Source organism: Cavia porcellus, unplaced genomic scaffold (assembly GCF_034190915.1).
Source record: "Cavia porcellus strain 051 isolate PalLab524CR breed Dunkin Hartley unplaced genomic scaffold, mCavPor4.1 scaffold_30, whole genome shotgun sequence".
Taxonomy (NCBI): Eukaryota; Metazoa; Chordata; class Mammalia; order Rodentia; family Caviidae; genus Cavia; species Cavia porcellus.
The window spans coordinates 27,071,547-27,092,580 of record NW_026947513.1 but is presented as its reverse complement, the minus strand read 5'-3'; the positions used below and the strand labels follow the sequence as shown (position 1 = coordinate 27,092,580).

The 21,034-nt window shown below is 35.0% G+C and overlaps 1 protein-coding gene across 2 annotated transcripts in view; it reads left to right on the top strand.

Annotated features, from left to right (window-relative positions):
- Corin (corin, serine peptidase) overlaps nt 1-21,034 on the top strand; it is a 266,984-nt gene that overhangs the window by 94,768 nt on the left and 151,182 nt on the right. For both annotated transcript variants that reach the window (XM_063240622.1, XM_013154236.2), the window contains exon 4: nt 16,374-16,581. In XM_063240622.1, coding sequence (XP_063096692.1) covers nt 16,374-16,581 — 208 coding nt within the window. The remainder of the gene's footprint in view (nt 1-16,373; nt 16,582-21,034) is intronic.

Genomic DNA, 21,034 nt, shown 5'->3' with positions numbered 1-21,034 from the left:
GCACCTGCCCTTTGGGCATGCTCTTCATTTCTCTAGCGCTCAAATCATGATGATTACTAAATCTGAAGTGGACTTCCCGATAAAGGTGCGCAGGGCTGGAAAGCACACCACACTCACGTTACCTTTATGAGCAGCAAAGACAGTGGTTTATTATCTGTCCCATTCTCAGTGAATATGTTACTGCAGTAAGGAATTTCATGCACTGTCATCATGGTAGGATTAATCTTTACCATTGTTGGCCTGAAAAACAGGTAATTTTCTTTCATGCGTATTAAAGTACAATTTGGCTAAATAACATATGGTCTAATTTTAAATTCTTTTTATATTTTGGTGCTGGGTGTTAAATCCAGGCCCTCCCTCATACTAAGTGCATGTTCTACCACTGAGCACCTTTGAGTCTTCTTACAAAAAATTCTGTAACACCATGGCCAGTACTTTTATGTAATAAATAAAGACAGTGAATATTTTCCTAATGAGTAATGTATTTAAACACTTCGGATTTTAAACAGCGTGAGCCATTTATTGTTTCCTTTTAAATGTAAGCAAGTTGAATTTAGAAGAAAAAGGCAGGATGAAAGCTTAATATTTATCTCACTTTTCTACCTATTTAACATGCCTACAAATGTTTTTCCTGATGAGTTCATGGAGTTTTTTGAATTGTAAATCAGATAATATTAACAATTACAAAAGCAAAAAAATTTCTGTATTTCATCCTATGTGCCAGTCATTGTGAAGGCATATAGTCCTCACAATGACCCCAGAAGAGAGATATTATTATCCACATTTTGTAGGTAAGGAAACTGATAAATAGCAAAATTCAGTAACTTGCCAAAAACCACATAAATACAGACTGGTGAGGTCAGGATTTGAGTCAAACTATGCAGCCAATGTACTATGTATGGGATAGGTGTTTTACACACTTGAAAGAAATATATAAACCTGAATTATTGTTATTGGTCAATCCTTTATAATTCTTAAATGGATGAGAGCAATATGTAAGTTCTTTTAAAATTAGTGAAAAATGATAGACAAATGGAGATGCTACAGTTGAATGTTACATCTCACTTCTCTGGAAAGTAAATAATCAGTTTCCACAGACTTTGTTACAGTAACTACTTCTTCAATGAGTGATCTCCATCAGACTTTGTTTCCACTTGAGTGTCTTAGGACCCAGTAATATGGATGTATATGTATAGAGATAAGGATAGTGAGAATGAACTAGTTACATATTTAGCCACACACATGCACACACACATGCATGTCTACATGAAATGTGAAAGCCTGAAGTTTGGCACAAGACTTCACCAAGAAAAGTGAGATTGTGTTTAAAAAGTGTCTTACTTTTGTCCCCATTTTTTCTTATCAGAAATGCAAGTGGCTACCTTGTTTAAACTAAAAGGTTATAATCAGTTAAGAGGTTCCAAGCTTCATAGAAAGCCTTGTGTTTGGCTGCTTTCTCTTATCTTAATGTAACCCTTTCCCTGCTCTTCCAAAGGACACAATGTCCTTTCATATTGGTTTGTCTTAGCAACTATTCCAGAAAAAGGCAATATATTTTGATATCTGGCAATATGATGTTTCCAGTTTTGTTCTCTTTGCAAGATTACTTTTGAAATTTTGAATCTTTTATAGTTCTATAATGAACATGGAATAACTTTCCATTTATTTGTTTTTTCTCTGATTTCTTTCATCAGTTTTTAAATTTTTAGCATATATAACTTTCACTTTTTTAGTTAAATTTATTCCCAAGAATTTCTTATTAAATTTATTCCTAAGTATTTTAATATTTTTGTTACTATTATAAATGATATTGTTTTCTTAGTGTGTGTTCTTAGTGAATTAGTTTATAGAAGCACTACTGATTTTTGTATGTAGATTTTGCATTCTGCTATTTCATTAAGTCATCTGTTATTCTAACGTGTGTGTATGTGTGTGTTGTCCCTAACAGGCTTTTATGTACATAACATTATGTCATCTGCAATCAGAAAGAGCGTAACTATCTTTTCAATTTGGATAACTTTTTATTTCCTTCTCTTGCCTAATTGCTCTGGAGAGGACTTCTCATTATATCCTGATTAATAGCAGTGAGCATGGCATTTTCATCATATATCTTAGAAGAGCTTTGAGCTTTTCACCACTGAGTACGGTGCTGGGGGCTTGTCACGTGTGTCTTTATTTTGTTGAAGTAAGCTCCTTCTATCCCTAGTTTGTTGAATGCTTTATTATGAAGAGATGCTGAATTTCCTAAAATGCTTTTTTGTATTTATTGGGATGATCATACTGATTTTGTGCTTTATTCTTTGTTAAAAAGTGCCACCCTTACTAATTTGTGTGAATAGAACCATCTTTACATTGCAGAGATAAATCCAAGGTGTTCATGGTTAAAACACAGTTTAATATGCTATTTGATTTGATGGGCTAGTATTTTGCATCTATGTTTGTCATGAATAGTGACTTGTCATTTTCTTTTCTTGTATTGCCCTTGTTTGACTATACTATTAGAATAATACTGCTCTTATAAAATTAATTTGGAAGTAGTCCCTATTTTAAAATTCTTTTTGAAAGAACTTTAGAAGAATTGTTACCAGTTTTTCATGTGTGGGGTGGAAGATAAACAGTAGCCATCATGAGCTCTTTCTTTCTTTCTTTTTACTTTTTAATACAAGGTTTTACTATGCAGTTCAGGCTGGCCTCAAGCTTACTGTGTAGACCAGACTGGCCACAAACTCACAGCAGCCTTTTGCCTCAACCTCCCAAGTTCTGGGATTACTGACGTGCGCCACCACATCCGGCCTATGAGTTTTTCTTTGATGTTGGACACTGTTATTAGTTTAAATCTCTTACTCATTATTGTTTTGTTCAGAATTTCTATTTCTTCATGATTTAGTGTCAATAGGCTACAGGAAAGGTAGGAATTTATCTATTTCTTCTAGGTTGTCCAATTGGTTGGCACATAATTGTACGTAGTAGCTTCTTACGACCCTTGTTTTCTGTGGTGTCAGTTTTAAGGTCTCTTATTTTGTTTCTGATTTTACTTGAGTCTTTTTATCTGAGTCTAGCTAAAGGCTTGTCCATTTTGTTTAACTTTTCCATAAAACTTAGCTTTGCTGAGCTCTTAAATATTAATTTCTAGTTTTTATGTTTTTTTTTTATCTTACTTCCTATTTTCTGTTAACTTTGGCCTTAATTTCTTTTTTGAGGTGAGATGTTAGGCTGTTTGTTTGAGATCGCTCTACTTGTTAATGTAGACATTTATCACCAGGATCTCTTTTAGATTTGATTTTACTGCATTATTTAAGTTTTTTTGTATTGTTTGTCAATTTAGTTTTTCTCAAGACAATGTTTTAACCTCCCTTTACTTTTCCTGTTTGACTGATTAACTTTTCAGGAACACGTTTAGTTGCCTAAAATTCTTGTTACTGGTGTCCAGTTTCATACACTGTAGTCAGAGGGTGTACTTGCTGTGATTTCAATTTTTAAAAATTTGTTAAGACTTGTTCTGTGGCCTAATATATGATCCATTCTGGATGACTTTCCAAGTAGACTTGAGAAGAATGTGTATTCTGCTGGAGTGGATGAAATGCTCTGTACATAACTGTTAGATTCATTTGGTCTGAGCTTCATACCAATACTGCCTTTATGGTTTTCCAGCTGGATTATCTGTCCACCATTGAAAGTAGAGTATTGGATTCTGTTGCAGTCAGGGTTCACAAGCAAATAGATTTAATAAAGGCCACATAATTTATTGGGTTATTTTATAACAATTTCACAAAAAGTCAAATGCAACATCCTGCACGAAAATGTCTTCCACAACTCAAGTTGTAGGCCCAGAACCCATGATAATGTCTCATACAAGTCTGTATCAAGGATTTGCTTTAGGAAGGCCCAGTGGTCAGTGATGGAAGCTAGAAATTCTGCACCAGCAGGTGAAGGATCTGTGCTAGCAGGCTGCAGGATCACACCACTGACACTGGAACCAGAAAGTAAAACTCAAGGTCAGCACCAGAGCTCCCCCGAAGAGAACCACAGCCAATCGTCAGTGACAGTGAGGAAAAACCTCCTCAGATGATGAGACCAGCTGAGTATATGTCAGGAAAGCTTGTGTAACAAACTTTTCTGGAAGAATGAGCAGCACACCATCTTCCCTTCCAATTCTCCTTTCATGCTTTTGGCAATAATTCATAGGTGGGCCCTCTCCACCCAGGACCACGCTGACTCAGTTCAGCTTAGTATTACAGGTTGACTATTGGTTAATCTACCACAGAGTCCACTTCTATTATTGCATTATAATATATCATTATGGACTGGCCACAATTGGAGATGATAAGCAACATGGACCAGGAGAAGCAGCCAGCCAAGCCTTTGTGTGCCTGTCACCATTGAGGGATCTTGGTACAGCTGCATGTGTCTGGCAAAGCCCACCTTGTGCCTCACTACCTCCCCAGAAATATAGATCAGGAGAAACTCAGGTGCCTCGCCCATTCCCCTACACCATGACTAGACAGCCAATGTGGGAAGCACCCAGCTTGCTCAGAGGAACCCAGGAAAATATCAAGATGAAAGCAAAAGGCAATCTCAGATCTCCAGCCCACACAGAACACATCTAGGAGACATGAACACAGAATAAATTGGAAGTCACACACCTAAAATTTCTGAAAGGATAGCAAGTGAAGTAAAGAAAAAACTTCATGAAGCTGTAAAAGTAATCAAACCAGAAATAATATCTCAGGTAAAAGAAGAAATCACAAACATAATGAAAGAATTGCTGAACACAGCTAAAGAAACATAGATTAAAAAAAGAGGCATAGGAAAATGATGGAAACCTTGAATGAACAATGTAGGGAAGAATTACAATTTATGAAACAGATTCAAAGAGATGTCCAGGAAATTGAAGACTCCACTGAAAGCTGGCAAAACTGCCTGAAAGAAACTGAAGAAGATCTTCAGACCTTGAAGACAGCATAGTGGCTAGCAATCGTGAAAGGAAAGATCTCTTAAAAATAACAAGGAACCAGGAAATAACTATTTAATGGCTGCAAGATAATACAAAGAAAAATAATTTAAGACTGATAGGTGTCAGTGAAAAAATACAGGTCAATACATAAGTCATAAAAAGACTATTTACAGAAGTAATAGCAGAAAACTTCCCTACTATGGGAAAAGGACCTGAATGCAGATAAATGAGGCATGTAGAACTCCAACTAGACATAACCAAAATAAATCTCTACTCAGAGATATGATAACCAAGATCCCAGAAATTCAGCATAATAACAGAATATTAAAAGCTGTTAGAGAAAAAAAATCAGATCATCTATAAAAAGTAAAACCCATTAGAATCATGGCAGACTTCTCAATACAAACAAATTGGGAAGAGCTTGGAATGAAGTGTTTCAGGTTTGAAAGAAAACAATTTCCAACCCAGATTGATGCAAAACTATTTATATTTAATGGAGAGCTGGGTGTGGTGTCTCACTTCTTTAATCCCAGCACTCAAGAGACTAAAAGCAGGAGGGTCATCGCAGGTTCGAGACCAGCCTGGGCTACAAAATGAGTCCAAGGCCAGCCTGAACTGTGTAAAGAGACTGTCTCAAAAAGACAAAAAAAAAAAAAAAAGAGATAAAATTAATGGAGAAATAAGATATGACCTGATAATGAACAACTGAAGGAATTCATGACCACCAAACTAACCCTAGAAAGAGTGCTGAAGGGTATTCTAGAGATAAATAAATGTGACCATGGTTCCAGGAACAGCAGCAGAAGGGGATCACTGAGCAGGACAGGCAATTGAGCAGAGGAGAAAAATGGAGGTCAATAGCAGGAGGATAGCATGGCAGAGATGAGCCATTGCATGTTGGTTGTAACCATTAATGTAGATGACCTCAATTCACCAATAAAAAGAAACACAGGCAGGAGACAGGACCCGTCAGTATACTGTATACAAGAAACACATTATCTCAAAAGGAAATTCATGAACTGAAGATTGGAGGAGAGAAGACAATGCTCCAATGCAATGGAGACCCAGAAAAAAGCAAAGATAACTTAACTTACCCATCAACCACAGAATGATATGATGTTTTTATACAATGGAAAGCTACTCAGCTATAAAGGAGGACAGTCTCAAGGGTCTTGTAGGTAAATAGATGCAACTTGAGATCATGTTCATGGGTGAAATGGTCAGACTCACATGGATGAACATTGTGTTATTTCAATTGTATAAAAAACTGAAGGGGTTAGTGGGGTTCAAAATGTACAGTAGATAATTGGGAAAGTGAAAGAGGAGGAAATGTCTAAAAAAGGAAGATGGCAGCCATTGTTAATTTGCTACTATTGTTTTGAAGACCTGTATTGTTTTCATTGTTTTGTTTTGCTTTGTTTGGTTTGGTTTTATTTTGTTTATTTTACTTTATTATATTTGATGGGATGGGCTGCTATTTTGAAGATACCAAGTGGCATTATGGTAGCCATTGTTGATTTCCTGTTATCTTGTTTTGAAGTCCTATATTGATGTGATTGTTTTGTTTTGGCTTTACCCCCTTTTTTTTTTTTTTTCATTTTTATCAGTACCAGGGATCGAACTCACGACTGCCTGCTTGCAAGGCAGACGCTTATGCCACTGAGCTAAATCCCCAGCCCCATTTACCCCTTTTCTTGCTGTTTGGTTTTATTCTCTTTAAAATAAAATTTTGAAAATATATCATTATATTCAGATTTAATAATATTAAATTATTGATATTTCAAATACTTATATTTGTTGTATATACATTTAGGTGTGTCAGTGTTAGGTACACGTATCTTTGTAATTGTCATAACCTCATGTTATTTGACCCTTTTATCATTATATAATATTTTCTTTATCTCCTTTTACAATTTTTGACTTAAAGTCTACTTTGTGTGATGCAAACACAGTTACTCCTACTCTCTTTTTGTTTCCAGTTGCACAAAATGTTGTTTTGTGTGTCCTAATTTTCAAGTTCTGTGAATCTTATAAGTAAAATTAAGTTCTGGTATACAGTGTATAATTTGGTCTTGCTTTTTCTTATGTATTTTATGACTTTTGATAGGGAAATTTAATTCACTTACAATCAAGGTAATTCTTTTTTAATTGTTTTCTAGTTGCTTTGTCAAAATTTCCTCTCTTCCTATCTTTCTGTCACTGGTGGCATGCTTTAATTCCTTACTCTCTAACTCTTGTGTATGTGCTATAGGGTTTTGCTTTGCTCTTGCCATGAAGCTTGTTTAAAACATCATATAGCTAGAACAGACTATATTAAACCAACAAGTTTTATTGCTTTAAAAGTGCTCGACTTTTATTCAATAATTCAAATTATTGCAGCTCTTATTATTTTTTAATATTTTTCTCTTTAAACCATCAAAGTTAAATTGTGTCATTTATTCACTGCCATTACAGTATTACATGGTTCTAAATTTGATTATGTACTTACTATTATCAGTGAGTTTTATGGTTTTGTAAATTTTCATGATCATGTTCTGTTTTTAATGGTAGATTCATTCTTTTCTTTAGGATGGTTTAGTTTGTACCAATATTGAAGAAGCATCTCTACTGCTAGAATTCAAAGAGGAGTCACCGGAGTATTTTACAATGAATGGAGCAAGTTCAAAGTTTAAAATAATAGTCTTTTTGACAGAATGTTATAGAGGGAAACTAGTCTATGGGATTAAAAAGAATTGGCTTCAGTTTCATGTCTAAAATTTACTATCTGTGCAACTTTGAATATTTTCTCACTGTCATTGGCTGTTTCATCTTTTATAAACTGGAAATTAAAAGCTATTTTACATGCTATAGGAGGACTAAATCAGGTGCTATGTGTGAAGCTCTTAGCAAACATCCACCTAGAGGGTACTGAAAGATCTTTAATCTATTCTCTTGTCTTTAAACTATTGTACTTTACTATAAATACTGCAAATGAAAATAAATTTAAAATGTCTTTCATATAAGACAATTTCAACAGATACCAAGGATTTATTTAGAGTTTACTGCTAGTGAACTTATCTCCAAATCCTGCACTTTTTCCTTGCTGACCATGGCTAATAGTGAAGGCACTGTCTGAAGGTCCTTATTGCCATGGACAGATTGGACCCTCACAACCATATGATTAGCATTACTGTTATTTCTACTTTTCTGGTTAGGATCCTTAAAGAGGTCAGGATAACACAGTTTGTGGATGCTTGAGCTGGAAATAATAGCCTGACTGAATCTGATCTCCTGGCTTCTGTTTCTCAGTCCTGGAGTAGCTTGTGTTTATGTAACTGTGATAGCGCAGAGATTTCTCCTACTCTTTATGATTTGTACCCACACTCTCTTCAGAGATTTCCTAAGCCTCGTAGTATATGGTGCTCAGCTTTTACTTTATCTTTCTACAGCTTTTTAAATTCATAAATGTATCCTTTCCCCCTACTACATACAGTAAGGGCTCATGTTCAAGTACTCAAGCAGGACAAAGGATAAAAAGGTATGGCTAGGAAGAGCAGAGTTCCCCTCCTATACTCCCATTGCAGGGCTGTGGTCCCCAGGGTAGTCCAGGATAGGAATTGATGTGATGAAGGAAACAGGATGGGATAACTTTCTAAACCGCAGTAAAATAGTAGTGGCAATATTTCCCATCAGTGTTGGTACCTTTCAGTCTCAGATATACTGACTTTTTCATATGACTTCTATAGTTTTCAATAAATATGCATTTTGAAATCAAGACTTTGTCTCACTTAATCTACTCATTTATCTGGTGAACAGCTGTCAGATATCTACTACTTGCTATCCCAGTGGTGTTCTAGTGACAAAGTCTCTATTCTAATGTGGGAGAATAATGGAAACAAACAAATAATTCAACAAGAAAGTACAGATATCTTCCAACTTACGATAGTTTGCCTTATGATTTTTCTACTTTATGGTGTATGATACACATGAATTGGAAACAATGCTTTTTGAATTTTGATCTTTTTTAGGCTAGTAGGGTGTGGTACCATACATACTCTCACGATACTGGGGAGTGCCCCACCCCCAGACTCAGTCTCAGCCAGTCGTACAATTATGCAGCCAAATAACTGCTATTCCACAGTGTGCCGTATTGCTGTACTGTTAGACGGTATACAAATTCATTTTTGGTTGGTAGTATTTTCAACTTATGGATTTGTCAGGATGAAACTGCATCTTAGGGCGAGGTTCATCTATGTTAGATAATGTTAGTGCTGTAATGCAAAGAAAAGAAGATGATTTTAGGATGAGACATGGGAGCACTTTTAATGGGAGGCATATGGGAATATTTGCTGTCCCTTGAAAAGGCTGGCTTTCTGCTGTGCCTCTTTATTCTTATGAGGGCGTTTAGTTCCTGTGATTAATCCTGTGTGAGAAGGGATTTCTTTCTCTTTGATGTCCTTATTTGATGACCGTGGGCCCTCAGTAAATACGAAAGGATGAAAATTTAAATATTTTAACAGGAACAATGGGAGCAGGATGTAATGAGCAACATGTCTGAGTATGACAGTATGATGATGACAGTGGAAAATCAAAAGGCTGGGTCGAATTGTTTCTTGGAATCTGCGATTTATAATACTTACGCTGCTTGTATATTTATTTCTGGTATAATTCTTAGAGGCAGAATTTGCTTTCAAAACTGTCAACATAAATAATAGTCAGAGAGAAACTCTCCAAATGCTAATTGAGTTTATTTGCGAATAACAGACTATTGCTGTGGCAATATGCCTGCCATAATGAATGATGTGCCTATCAAAGAAGTTGAGGCAAAGAGAAACTTTTTAAGGTAAAACAAAGAATATATATAATATTTTGAAAAAATCCTCCTTGGCTACAGGGATTAATAACAAGAGTGACATCTGCTCAAGATTAAACAGGTGTTAGACCTCCTTGCAAAGTATCCGTGTAAGTTTGTGGTGGCCTTTGTACATGCTGTGATTCCCACAGCCTTCTCTGACAATTACTGTTATCAGTCCATCATGCATGAATTCTTCCTTCATAGCAGCCTGAATTTATTTATTATTTTGGTGAGTGTTGACACATGCAATTCCATTTTGATTCTGACAACTTTCATAAAACTCATAGTTCTGGTCCAGTCCTAATAAGAATTATCTTTTTGTAATGTTAGTCTCCCTGCAGGAAGGCATTTCTGCTTTGATTCTTTTTGAGCATTATGATTATGTATTTCATCATGTATGTCAGGTATATTCATCTATATTTACTTGCTTACTCTTCTCCCACTACTAGACTATAACTTCCATAACAACAAAGATGTTGTTTGTTTATTATTATTTTATTTCTTGATAGAGAAATAGTTATCAGAGTAGGAACACAATAGAAATTTGCTGAGTGAAGAGTAAGCAAGACTGTGTTTGTGAAACCCAGGGACCCCCATTCTAGTAGTGATACAGACCTGGCTTGAACCACAATATTTAGAGTGAGAGAGGCAGCTGTTGGTAGAAAGGGACTTGGACTTACTGTGGGATGACTTCGATTAAATTCCAGCTTTGCCATTAGTGACTGTGTGAACCTTGGGGGAATCACTTAACCTTGTTTCCTCAGCTGTGAAGCGGAGCAATAACCTGTTGGAGGGCAAATGAGCCAGTGTGTGTGAAAGGGCTGAGTATAATGCCAGGAGTGCTGTAGCTGGTCAGTAAATACTGGCGACATTCACCAATGTGAAAGGTTCGCAATAGCATAATCACAAAAAGGATTTAAACTAAAGAGGGAGCGATAAAAGATATCATATGAAAAGCACCAACAAAATTAATGACAGATTGGATGAGAGAAATAACAAAGAAAAATTTGAAGAAAAGGCCCTGTGTCATGACTTTCTTCCCAAACCACTCAAAAGAGCTGTGTACAAAGAACTCTGCTTTACAGTCTTATTGAATTCTCAGGGTCTAGAAGGCAGACAAACAATGCAGAAACATCTAAGGGGGATTTTGTGAAGCAAATCCGTAAGTTAAAAATGAAGCACGATGGGAAAATTAGAGCAAACCATGCTGAAAAAATATTGCCTGCTTGTACAATGGAATTGGTAGAAGCAGCTCTTACATTACCTGTCAACTGTTAAGGAAATCAGCAAGATTAATGAGATTTCCTATTAGGATGTTAGGCCAAAGGGAGCGAAGTACTTTAGACAGCTGATTTTTCAATATTTTTAATTTAAGATATTACCAGTCAAATAATGTATTCTAATCACTGAAGTGTAGGGAGTGTTTTGCATTTACCTTAAAAAGTAATTTTTATTTGGTTTTAAGAATCTTTTTAAAAGAAACTCACTGTTGAAATAAGGGCCATGAAAATAAAACTCAAATATAAATACTTACTCTACTAATTGAAAATGAGATCATTTATAATTAAGGATAGTAGAGAATATATATGAAAAAATCTTTAGTGTAAGAGACTTAGTGTAGTCTTTAGTGTAAGAAATGTCTAGCATACAACAGCAAGTGTGTTTAGGGGTGTTAAATAGCTGACCATATTAATGTTTTTGGTTGGATCATTGAACACAACTGTTTGCAGTCTCTCTGTTTGAATGTCCACTTTGTATGCTTTGATACTGTGATTTGAGCAACTATCTCTAAGATGATAATGTGTAATCTATTAACTGGTGATTTCTTACTGTTTTTTTTTTTTTTTTTGTAGTTCTGTATTACTTGTACCCTTATACCGCTTTGTTTTGTTTTGTGTATTTCTCTTTTTCCTTTTAAATAAAATTAAAAAAAAGAAATGTCTTAGCAAGTGAAACTACACTTTTTCTCCCTGTAACTCAAACAAAAAGATTGATTATGTAGATTTCCATTTTACCCAGGACTTTTGAGCTTATAGTTATTTATAATAACATATTTTAGAAATTGTATAAGTAAGAATTTCTAACTATACACACCTAACCACCAAAATAGGCAAGACAGAATTTATTATAATTTCTACATGAACATAAGGGAAATTTCCACAACAGATCCCTCTTTCCTTCTTAGCATATCTAAAAAGGTTAACACTGAGTCATGAGTGGAAAAACTTCTGTTTGATCTAGAAAACCACTGAGTCAGATTACAAAACCAAACCAAACCAAACCAAACCAAAACAAATCACTTTTAACACAACTCTCAGCAGCATTTTTATATTTTAATTGTTTTCTCATATGAGACCCCTTTTATAATCAATTCATACTCTGAAAATTGTTACTAAATCATATCTTACTGGCAGTGGCATTTTAGAGTTGAGGCACTTATAAGAATAAATATTTCAGATTTACCAGAAGTACTTTGCATCCAGAAGCAATTTTGTATTTCAGGTCTGTTTTTAGATTCTACTCCTTAGGTCACCATTTGAAAGAAATGTTCTCTTAAAGAGAAAGCATATGAATCAAATAATGATGTCTATAGGGACAGCTATGGTTAGTTACAGCTACTGTATCTTGTATGTGTTCTTAGATACCAACCCGAGCTCTAATTTCTGCTAGGCACTGTAGTATGTTCTCAGGGAAGAAAAATAACTTCTCTCTCTCTCTTCTTCCACGCTATGAAAACCAAATTCAGCAGAGAAGCCAGAGTAAATAGCTTTTGAAAGTGCCCTTCCCCTTCCACAGAGAAGTGGCTTTTCAGGATGCGGAGAATGTAGCTAGCTTACGAAAACTCATTTTTCTGGGGAGAAAGTGTACACATTCAGTACTAGAATTATAAGTTGCAAGGAGAATGGAGCCTTCTAGAAAAAATTATATTTGACCACATATTCATGTGGTGGGGAATAGGAAGAAATTGACACAATTACCTGATACGAAAGGGTTGAAGTCAAGAATCTTAGAAAGTGATTTCTTTTTATATTTGTTGGCTATGAGCAAATTCCCAGCTATGACTCTTGAATTTTTCTTTCTGGACTTATTTTGCAGTCTTTTTTTTTTTTTTTTTTTTTTGTAGCATGCAATTATGTGACTTTCAGTCGTGTTTTTATTTTTCTCTGCCAGTAGCAGGCTCTTATATGCCTTCTGCCAGTCTAAACCTTAAGTCTTTCAATCATCAAAATGAATTTTTCCTTTTCCTGACATCTTCGCTCATCATTCTGTGCATTTTCTTCAGTGTTTGTTGGTGGCTGCAGTGTAGTGAGAAGAACATTGTCCTCAAAGACAGGACTAGAACGCCAGTCCCATTCCTGTTACTGGTATTTTCCTTTAACTCACATATTTGTTTATTTACTTACCTGTTTATCTGTCCTTCCATTATCTTTCTACCTGTGTAATTATGAGATCCTTAGCTTTTCATTTATAATGAGAAAATATATATACTAATAGGATTTTATAATTTCACAGGGCTTTTGGAAACCATCATAAACTTATGACATTATTTTATCTATACCAGTTACTTTGAGGCATACTTATAAGACTGCATGTTACTGTCCCATCATTTTCCAAGGATCAGTTCTCTTTTCCCAAGGGAAGTAGGTATCAGAGAGAGAAATATATTTTTCTTTATTATAACTCACTCTGCCACGAATGTGATTTAGTCAACGAAAATATGATTATTTTTTCTGTCTCGTGTTTTTTAAATATCTGTCAATAGCCAGTGTTTTCTTAGGCTAGATGGAGAGAGCCTTTTGATCATCTAAATGACTCAAATATGATTTATCATCAAGTGTATCAATTTGAAAGCTTGATATCTTCTAGGAAATAATACAATTAAAACTATAAGATGTGCTGAGCACATGTGTGTATATTATACATTAATATAAATACAAAGTGATGTGGTTTGAAAGCAGTCCCTCAAATTTCTTGCATTGGAAATTGAATTCTCAAAATTATATGCAAATGGTATTTGGTATACTTAAGTTTAAATGAGGTCACGAGGGTGAGGTCTCCAGAGGGTGCTTAGTGGCTTTATAAGAGGAGGAAGAGAAACATGAGCTAGGCAGCTTGGTCAGGACATGCTGACTTAGGACTCCAGAGAATCCCCAGCAGTAGCTGTGGTCCCCACCGTGGACTCCTAGAACCATGAGCCAAAATAAACCTCTTTCTTTATAATATATTCAGTTTCTGGTATTATGCTACTAGCAACAGAGACTAAATATACAGAGCATGTGATATGATAAACTTTTTAGTGTCTTCCTTTCATGGCCCATTAGGGATTATTTTATTTAAGAACCGTTTCTACCATAAGAACCCTCTGCATTAGCTGAGGTTGCCTCTACATGAAAGTTACTCAGTAGCCATAGGGCTCTGGTTACAATGTACCTGTAAAAGCTGTGTACCCTGTCGCAGGTTTGTTGGCCTTCTGCCGTGGAGCCTCCTCCTGTGTCGTCGAGATCTGACATCAATTCATTGGGTTTTCAAATAAGATTCTTGTGAATGAGAAAGTCTGCATGGCTGTTTTGGTGCTCATGATAAATTCTCAGTAAATGTCCTCTTGAGTCTTAATTTTCTGCAAATGCTTCCACATTTTTGATGGAGGAATATTTTCTCTCTCTCAGCTCTTAAATGCAAACTTCTTGGCTCAGAGCGCAACACACACAATCGTGGCACAGAGCCTGCTGTCTGTCCATTCTCCCTGCCTGTAAGGTTCTTTTCCACTGAGATGTGTTTTATTTTTCCTCACTAAGTAACTTGAGTGCAGTCTTTTTGAAACCTGCCCAGAACATTCCACCTCAGCACTTACGGGTAGCTGAATATATGTATGCATCTATTTGTGTTTTGCTTCCATATTTTAATTTTAATTTTTTGCTTTCTTATTTTCCTTGTTTCTCGTTTTGTATTTTGAAACTGGCAAAATACAGTGAAATGTATCATGTCCTTAAATTCTTTGCTCAGTCTATTCTAAGGTCTGATATATAGAGAAATTCCATGTGTTGTTGGTTGCCTTTGAAAGTAGAAACCCTATTTTGATTTTGACCCCCTAAGCTGAGCACATTTGGGGCCATCAATGATCTAACAATAGGGAACTATGGTTTTTTCATTTATAGTCTAGTCGTTTGGGAGAAGTAATTTCTATGGAATTGAGGGTGGGGTTCAGAGCAGTTTGAAAGAAAAGTGAGATTCGAAATGAGTTTGGAAGGAGACCTAGAGAAGACTCAGATGTGATCTGTCAGGATGAATGAGGCAGTGACTTTAGAGCGTATTTATTCTGTATGACAGATGAAGTGCTAGTGTGGCCATGTGAAAGTGATTTAAGAGTTATAAGTGACATTAGTTTTTAACATCGTTTATTAAAGTGGAGCTAGCCTCATGTTTGGAGAGGATATCTCCTTCATTTATCTGGAAATTAGAGACGTTTCCTTTCCCCTGTAATCTTTTCTTCCCTAAAAATAGAATAAATTCTGCTGCATTTCTAAAAGCTGAAGATTTTGCTTTTAAATCGTAGTTTGCATAAGCAATAATAACAAAATTTAACTTTTACTTTTTCAATAAAGGTAATAAATCTTTATATAAATAAATAAATTTTATATACATAAATAAATCTTTATATAAACCAATCCCAATACAGAATGAAAAGAAAACTATAATATAAAACTATAATAATCTTTCTAAAGTCTCACTGTGAAGATCAGCATTTTCATTTCTATCCAATCAACTCGAGAAGTTTCTGGAATGAAAGAGTTGGAAAGATCACGGATGTGGTGGTGCCTAGGAGAACCTGTTATGAAAGGAAATAAAATCAGAGTGATCTTGAACTCTGAGATAAACAGAATTGCAAATCCTTGCAAAATTATTATGCATTTTCAGAAAAAAATCATGGTATACAGGTTGCTTTGTGACTTGCTGTTTCTCTTTATTATGAAGAAAAGTTCATTAAATTAAATAGTCTTCTAAAGCATCTCTTATCCACTTGAATTAAGTATTTCGTTGTTTGTTTCCTAATGTTTTAAATAAATCCCCTTGGTTGAATATTTAGGTATATGTTTCTAAAAATAGTAAACTGCAGAAATGGAAATCTCTATAGATAAATCTATTTTCATAGTCATGATTATTTCCTTAGGATACATTTCTAAAAATGATATTATAATTTGAAAGCACTACATATATAGTGCTTTAACATTTTTAATACATATATATGTTTAAAACATGTATGTTTAAAATTTTTTGATACACATGATCTTGTGTAGCTATGATGTCAGCTGTTATGTATGAAAATGTACATTTTTCTGCACATTTGCTCAAACACACAGATTTACTTCTGTAAATATTCGTAGGTTGATGTCATTTTATGCACACACACATGTTCATACTTATGTGTATGTATGTAAGTGTATGACTGTGTTTGTATTAATTTTTACTATAATACTCTTACAAAATATACTTGGCTTGTCTATCTATTAACCTGTTATATCCAGTGAGACTGCAAATGTATTTCTTATGTGTCTACTTCTAAATGCCATTGTCTTTACTTCCCAGGTGCCTGCGTGACCGTCACCCACAGCCAGTGTCAGATGCTACCCTACCACACCACACTAACATCTCCAGTCTCAACCATTGTAAACGTAGAAACAGAGAAGTTCCTCAAGTTCTTCACCTACCTCCACCGCCTCAGTTGCTATAAATATATCATGCTATTTGGCTGTAGTCTCGCCTTCCCTGAGTGCATCATTGATGGTGATGACAGGTATTTGAAACCAAAATCATTCTGTGATAAAAATCCATTTGAATTCTGGGGACAAGTGTCCAAGAGGAACATAATCATCCTGTTATGACTTCTCATTTTTGTTGGCATTGAATGGCAAAAAGACTCACATCATTCATAACCAGTTGTGATTCTTTAGAAGTATTCGGAAAATGAAGAATGCTTTTATTTATAGGACTAAGTTATTCAGTACATTCCGTTAATGATTTCTGAATGATATGCAATTTGTTGTTCCAATGAAAGTCTAGCAGAAGAGATACAGCATGCTCAAAGGGGTAGTTGGAAGAGTTTACTGAAGATGCTAATTTTGGAGGTGTGGGAAGATAAAGGAAACAAATAAGTGATGGGAAATAGTAGAGTTTTAGTACAGGGAAATGCAGTCCGACTATCCAAGCCTTGAAGGGCCAAAGGCATACCTGGAGAATCGTAGGTGTGGGTGAAGGGTCTCCAATAAGCCAGGTCCCATGACCAAGAGCAGAGGACATAGCCACTGGCTGCCCTTCAATTCTGAAGTATAGGAGAGGGTAAAGGACAAATTTCCTGCGCTCATTTCCCTTCTGCCCTCCCACCTGCCAATGTCTCCTGCCAACTGAAATCACCTACAAGCAGAGCACGAGAAAGTCGTACAATTGGTGTTAAGTTCAGTGGATAAGACCTAGAATCTCAGTGCCTCTAAAGTCCTAATCTTAACCATTAAATCAAGTATGAGTGAGATTCTGGATGGTTTTTCCCATCAATGCTGGAACGAAGTATAGGGTGGGAGGTTGAAGAGTAGATGTGGATGGACAAACAGATTATTTATCCAACACAATGTCTGAGAGGATTAGAAATAATGTTCAATAAGAATAAATCAATCAAAAGGATGTCATGGAATATTGGAAATACTATATATATTCTTTGTTACAAGCACATGTTAAATGCATATTCTCATATAATTTCAATTATTTTCTGGATTAAAATGTTATGAATTCTTCTGAATAACAGTGTCACAATGAATTGTATTTTCAAATAATATGGAGCAAATAGGCTCCATATTATTTGAACTAATTTAATTAGCATGTGAAATACTCTGGGAGTAGGGGAAAGACATTTATTATTTGAACAACAGAAAGACTGGATTGTCATTGCTTCAAGGTAGAATAAAACCATAGATTCTGAGTTGTAGGAGAGAGTAAAGAGCTATCAGAAGGCACAGAATCCAGGGAAATGTGCCAAGTAAAAAATCCATTGCAGAGAATCCTTTCATGGTACAGAGATAGAAGCCCACTTAGGTCTGTCTCAGAAGTTAAAATCTGGAGTGGCCCTAAAAATACCCTTTATATTTCTTGATAGTGGGAGTATAATATGGGATTTGTATTAGTTTACTAGGACAGCCATAGCAAATTGCTATAAGCTGGGGTGTCTTAAATAACAGAAATTGTTGTTTTATTGTTCTGAGAGCTGGAAGTCCACAGTCTGACAGGGTTTTGTGCTCCCCTAGGGTTCCTTGTGAGGATTCATGTTTATTTTTTGCTGTCTTCTTGTGGTGTGTGTTCCTTAACTTGTGGTCACGTCACTTTAATGTCTGCCTCTCTCTTTGAATGGTCTTGTCCTATGTGTCTCCTTCTTGGTCTTTTGTACAGATGATTGTCACTGAATTTAGGGCCACACAGACAACTCAGGAGCATACCTGCGTCTCAGGCTCCTTCGTTGCATTCACAAAAATCTGTTCACCAAATAAAGCCATATTCACAGGTTCCAGGGGTTAGAATGTGGACATATCTCTTTGGGGACTACTTTTCAGCACACTACAGTAGTTAAGGAAACAGTTAATGGAATCATGCACCATGGCCTTCTCATCTGTACAATAAAAATACAAGTTATTTCTTGCAAAACTAATGTAAAGATCAAAAGACACAGGAAGCTTGAAGCAGTGTTTTCTCTAACAGGAAAAAAATATCAACAAAGATATAAATAGTGAATTAAAAAAGACAAAAATATTTGTAAAACAACACATAAAGTATTTCCACCCTTTGTTAAGGTTGCAAAAAATGTCAAATGCTATACAGATGAAAAGAAAATTAGATAGACAACTAAAGGCTTCTGCTCTGGATTCTAGTTCTATTTATTATTTTTGAACAATTTTGCTTATAATACTTTGGCTTACTTTCTCTGTAGACTCATAAATAAAATAATAAATACAGATTCCAGAGTCTTTAAGTTAATTATTATCATTCTCCTTATTATAATTCAACCTCTATCTGATTATCAGTTATGATTTTAAAAAATTTTAAAGTTGCTTATAATTTTCAAAGATATTCTAGCTAAATTTGTTTGTCTTGTGATTTGTTTCATCCTGACAAATATGGTAATAGGAAAGCTTTCCATTTTCTCTTATAACGAGTAATAATTCATAGTCAGTTTTCAAGTGTCTTTTGGAGACTTACCTATTTTATTATTATATGTATTATTACATTTAGTTTTATATTGTACCTTTAGACCAGTGCTTCCTGCTGACATTTGGTGTATGCATGGGATATGCAATGTAATTTAATAAGCAAAGTAAATTCAGAAAAGAAAAATGTACTGTAGAAAATAATTATTAAATCTCACACACTTTTATTATATTTTATTAGTTTGGGTAATCTATTATACTAGTTAGTTTTTTCTACTATTCAAATAATGGAAAATCTCTTGTGTCCACTCCTTGAGAAAATTACATTTAAAATTTAATTTAAAAAGATTATAGTGCAATGCATAAATAGCATAGTGTTCAACAAGATTCCTTTGAGACCTCAGATACTCATTAACTACATTGTATGTTTTAACAATGGACTTCAATAATTTTTATTTTACACTGTTTCCTTTTAATAAATATGTACATCACATACTGTAATTCCTAAGTATGGAAACATAATTGACAAACTATTTGTGTGGTCCTAAAATATATGAGTTAGAAAGGAATGCTTAAAATATTAGCAAGTAACTAGCAAGAAATTCACAATTGCTTTGTCAAAAAATAGAAGTTTGTAAATATCTTTCTGATGTACCGAGTTCACATCCGGCTCCTGAGTTTGGAACAGAAAGTGGTATTGAAGTCACATACTTTTGATATGCAACTGTTACCTTCCTCATTTTGCTCAGATGATGGCCTTTTGATCTGGAAAGAGTATATTTGCTCTGGAAAGCCCAGCCTTGGCTAGGCTTCCAGCAGACACCTAGGAGAGCCTGATGATTTTTAGTCATGACACTCATATCATTTATGCTCATGAAATAATGGATTAGAATTAGGAACTTGACATGTTGACTAGTGACTTTTTTCACTGACTAGTATTGATTTGCTGAGAGGCTTTTAGTAGAAATACTTGTACCTAGAACATGAAATCAAAGTTCTTTATGTGGCTAAATGAGTAGAGATTAAAGATTGTATCTCACACCTAAGAACTTTATAACTATTTCCATTGTTTATTTAATATCAATGTTTATGTTTGTGTTGAAGATCAAACACATTTCCTCAAAAGCATTATATTTCTCCAAAATTGTACATTATGTGCTTTCACTGGATATTAAATAATCTGGCAATTATAGAGAATACATTTGAAAATTGGGGGCAGATAGGATGACCCTTTTTGCTTATCTGTGTACTTTATATCTTAGTTTAAAACTACACTCTAGCAAAGCACTTACTATGTCCATTGCTATCAAGTGTTGAAACGTGGCCCAACACATAGTAGGTACATAACATATATTTTTTAGAATAAGTAACCAAACTCTTCAACAAGGGAAACTTTCTAAATGTCTTGATCTTTGAGAGTTAAAAATGTGCTGATTATAGTGATATATTTTTTGTGTAATTTGTATGTTCCTTAAAATTTGTGCACAAAGCAACCCTTATGTATACATTAAATTGCAATTTTAAAGTGACCTAGATGACATTTCCAGACATGATTTAGTTTCTTTCTGAATGATCTTTAGTAGAAAAGACAAATGCGAGTGATTTGCATTTCTCCATCACTGTCAAAATCCTGAACCTAATAGTTGAGAAAATATTAGATTATACTCAGGGATTGTCTTAGTGGCTTTGTGCCTTCATTTTATACTGACCCATATGCATTCACTTAAAGAGTCAAATGTAGGGTTAAGTCTAGTTAAAGATCTTAGGCTTAACTCTGTATAAAGGCCAGAAAGCAATTATGCTAGCATGTCTAGAGGATGATGGCCAGGTTGATGGTTGAGAATCTATCCTTGTGACAAGTTGTTCAGAGAAATCAGTGTGAAGTCCCAAGGGTGCACTGTGGCCATCCTCAGATGTGTCTGGGCCATGGTATGGAAGGGGAACCACAATTTAATAATTCGTCTATAGGAAAAGGATAGGACTCCTAATTGAAAGTTGTGGAGAAGTAATTCCAACTTAACCAAAGGAATAATTTATGGATAAAAAGTTATATGAATGTAG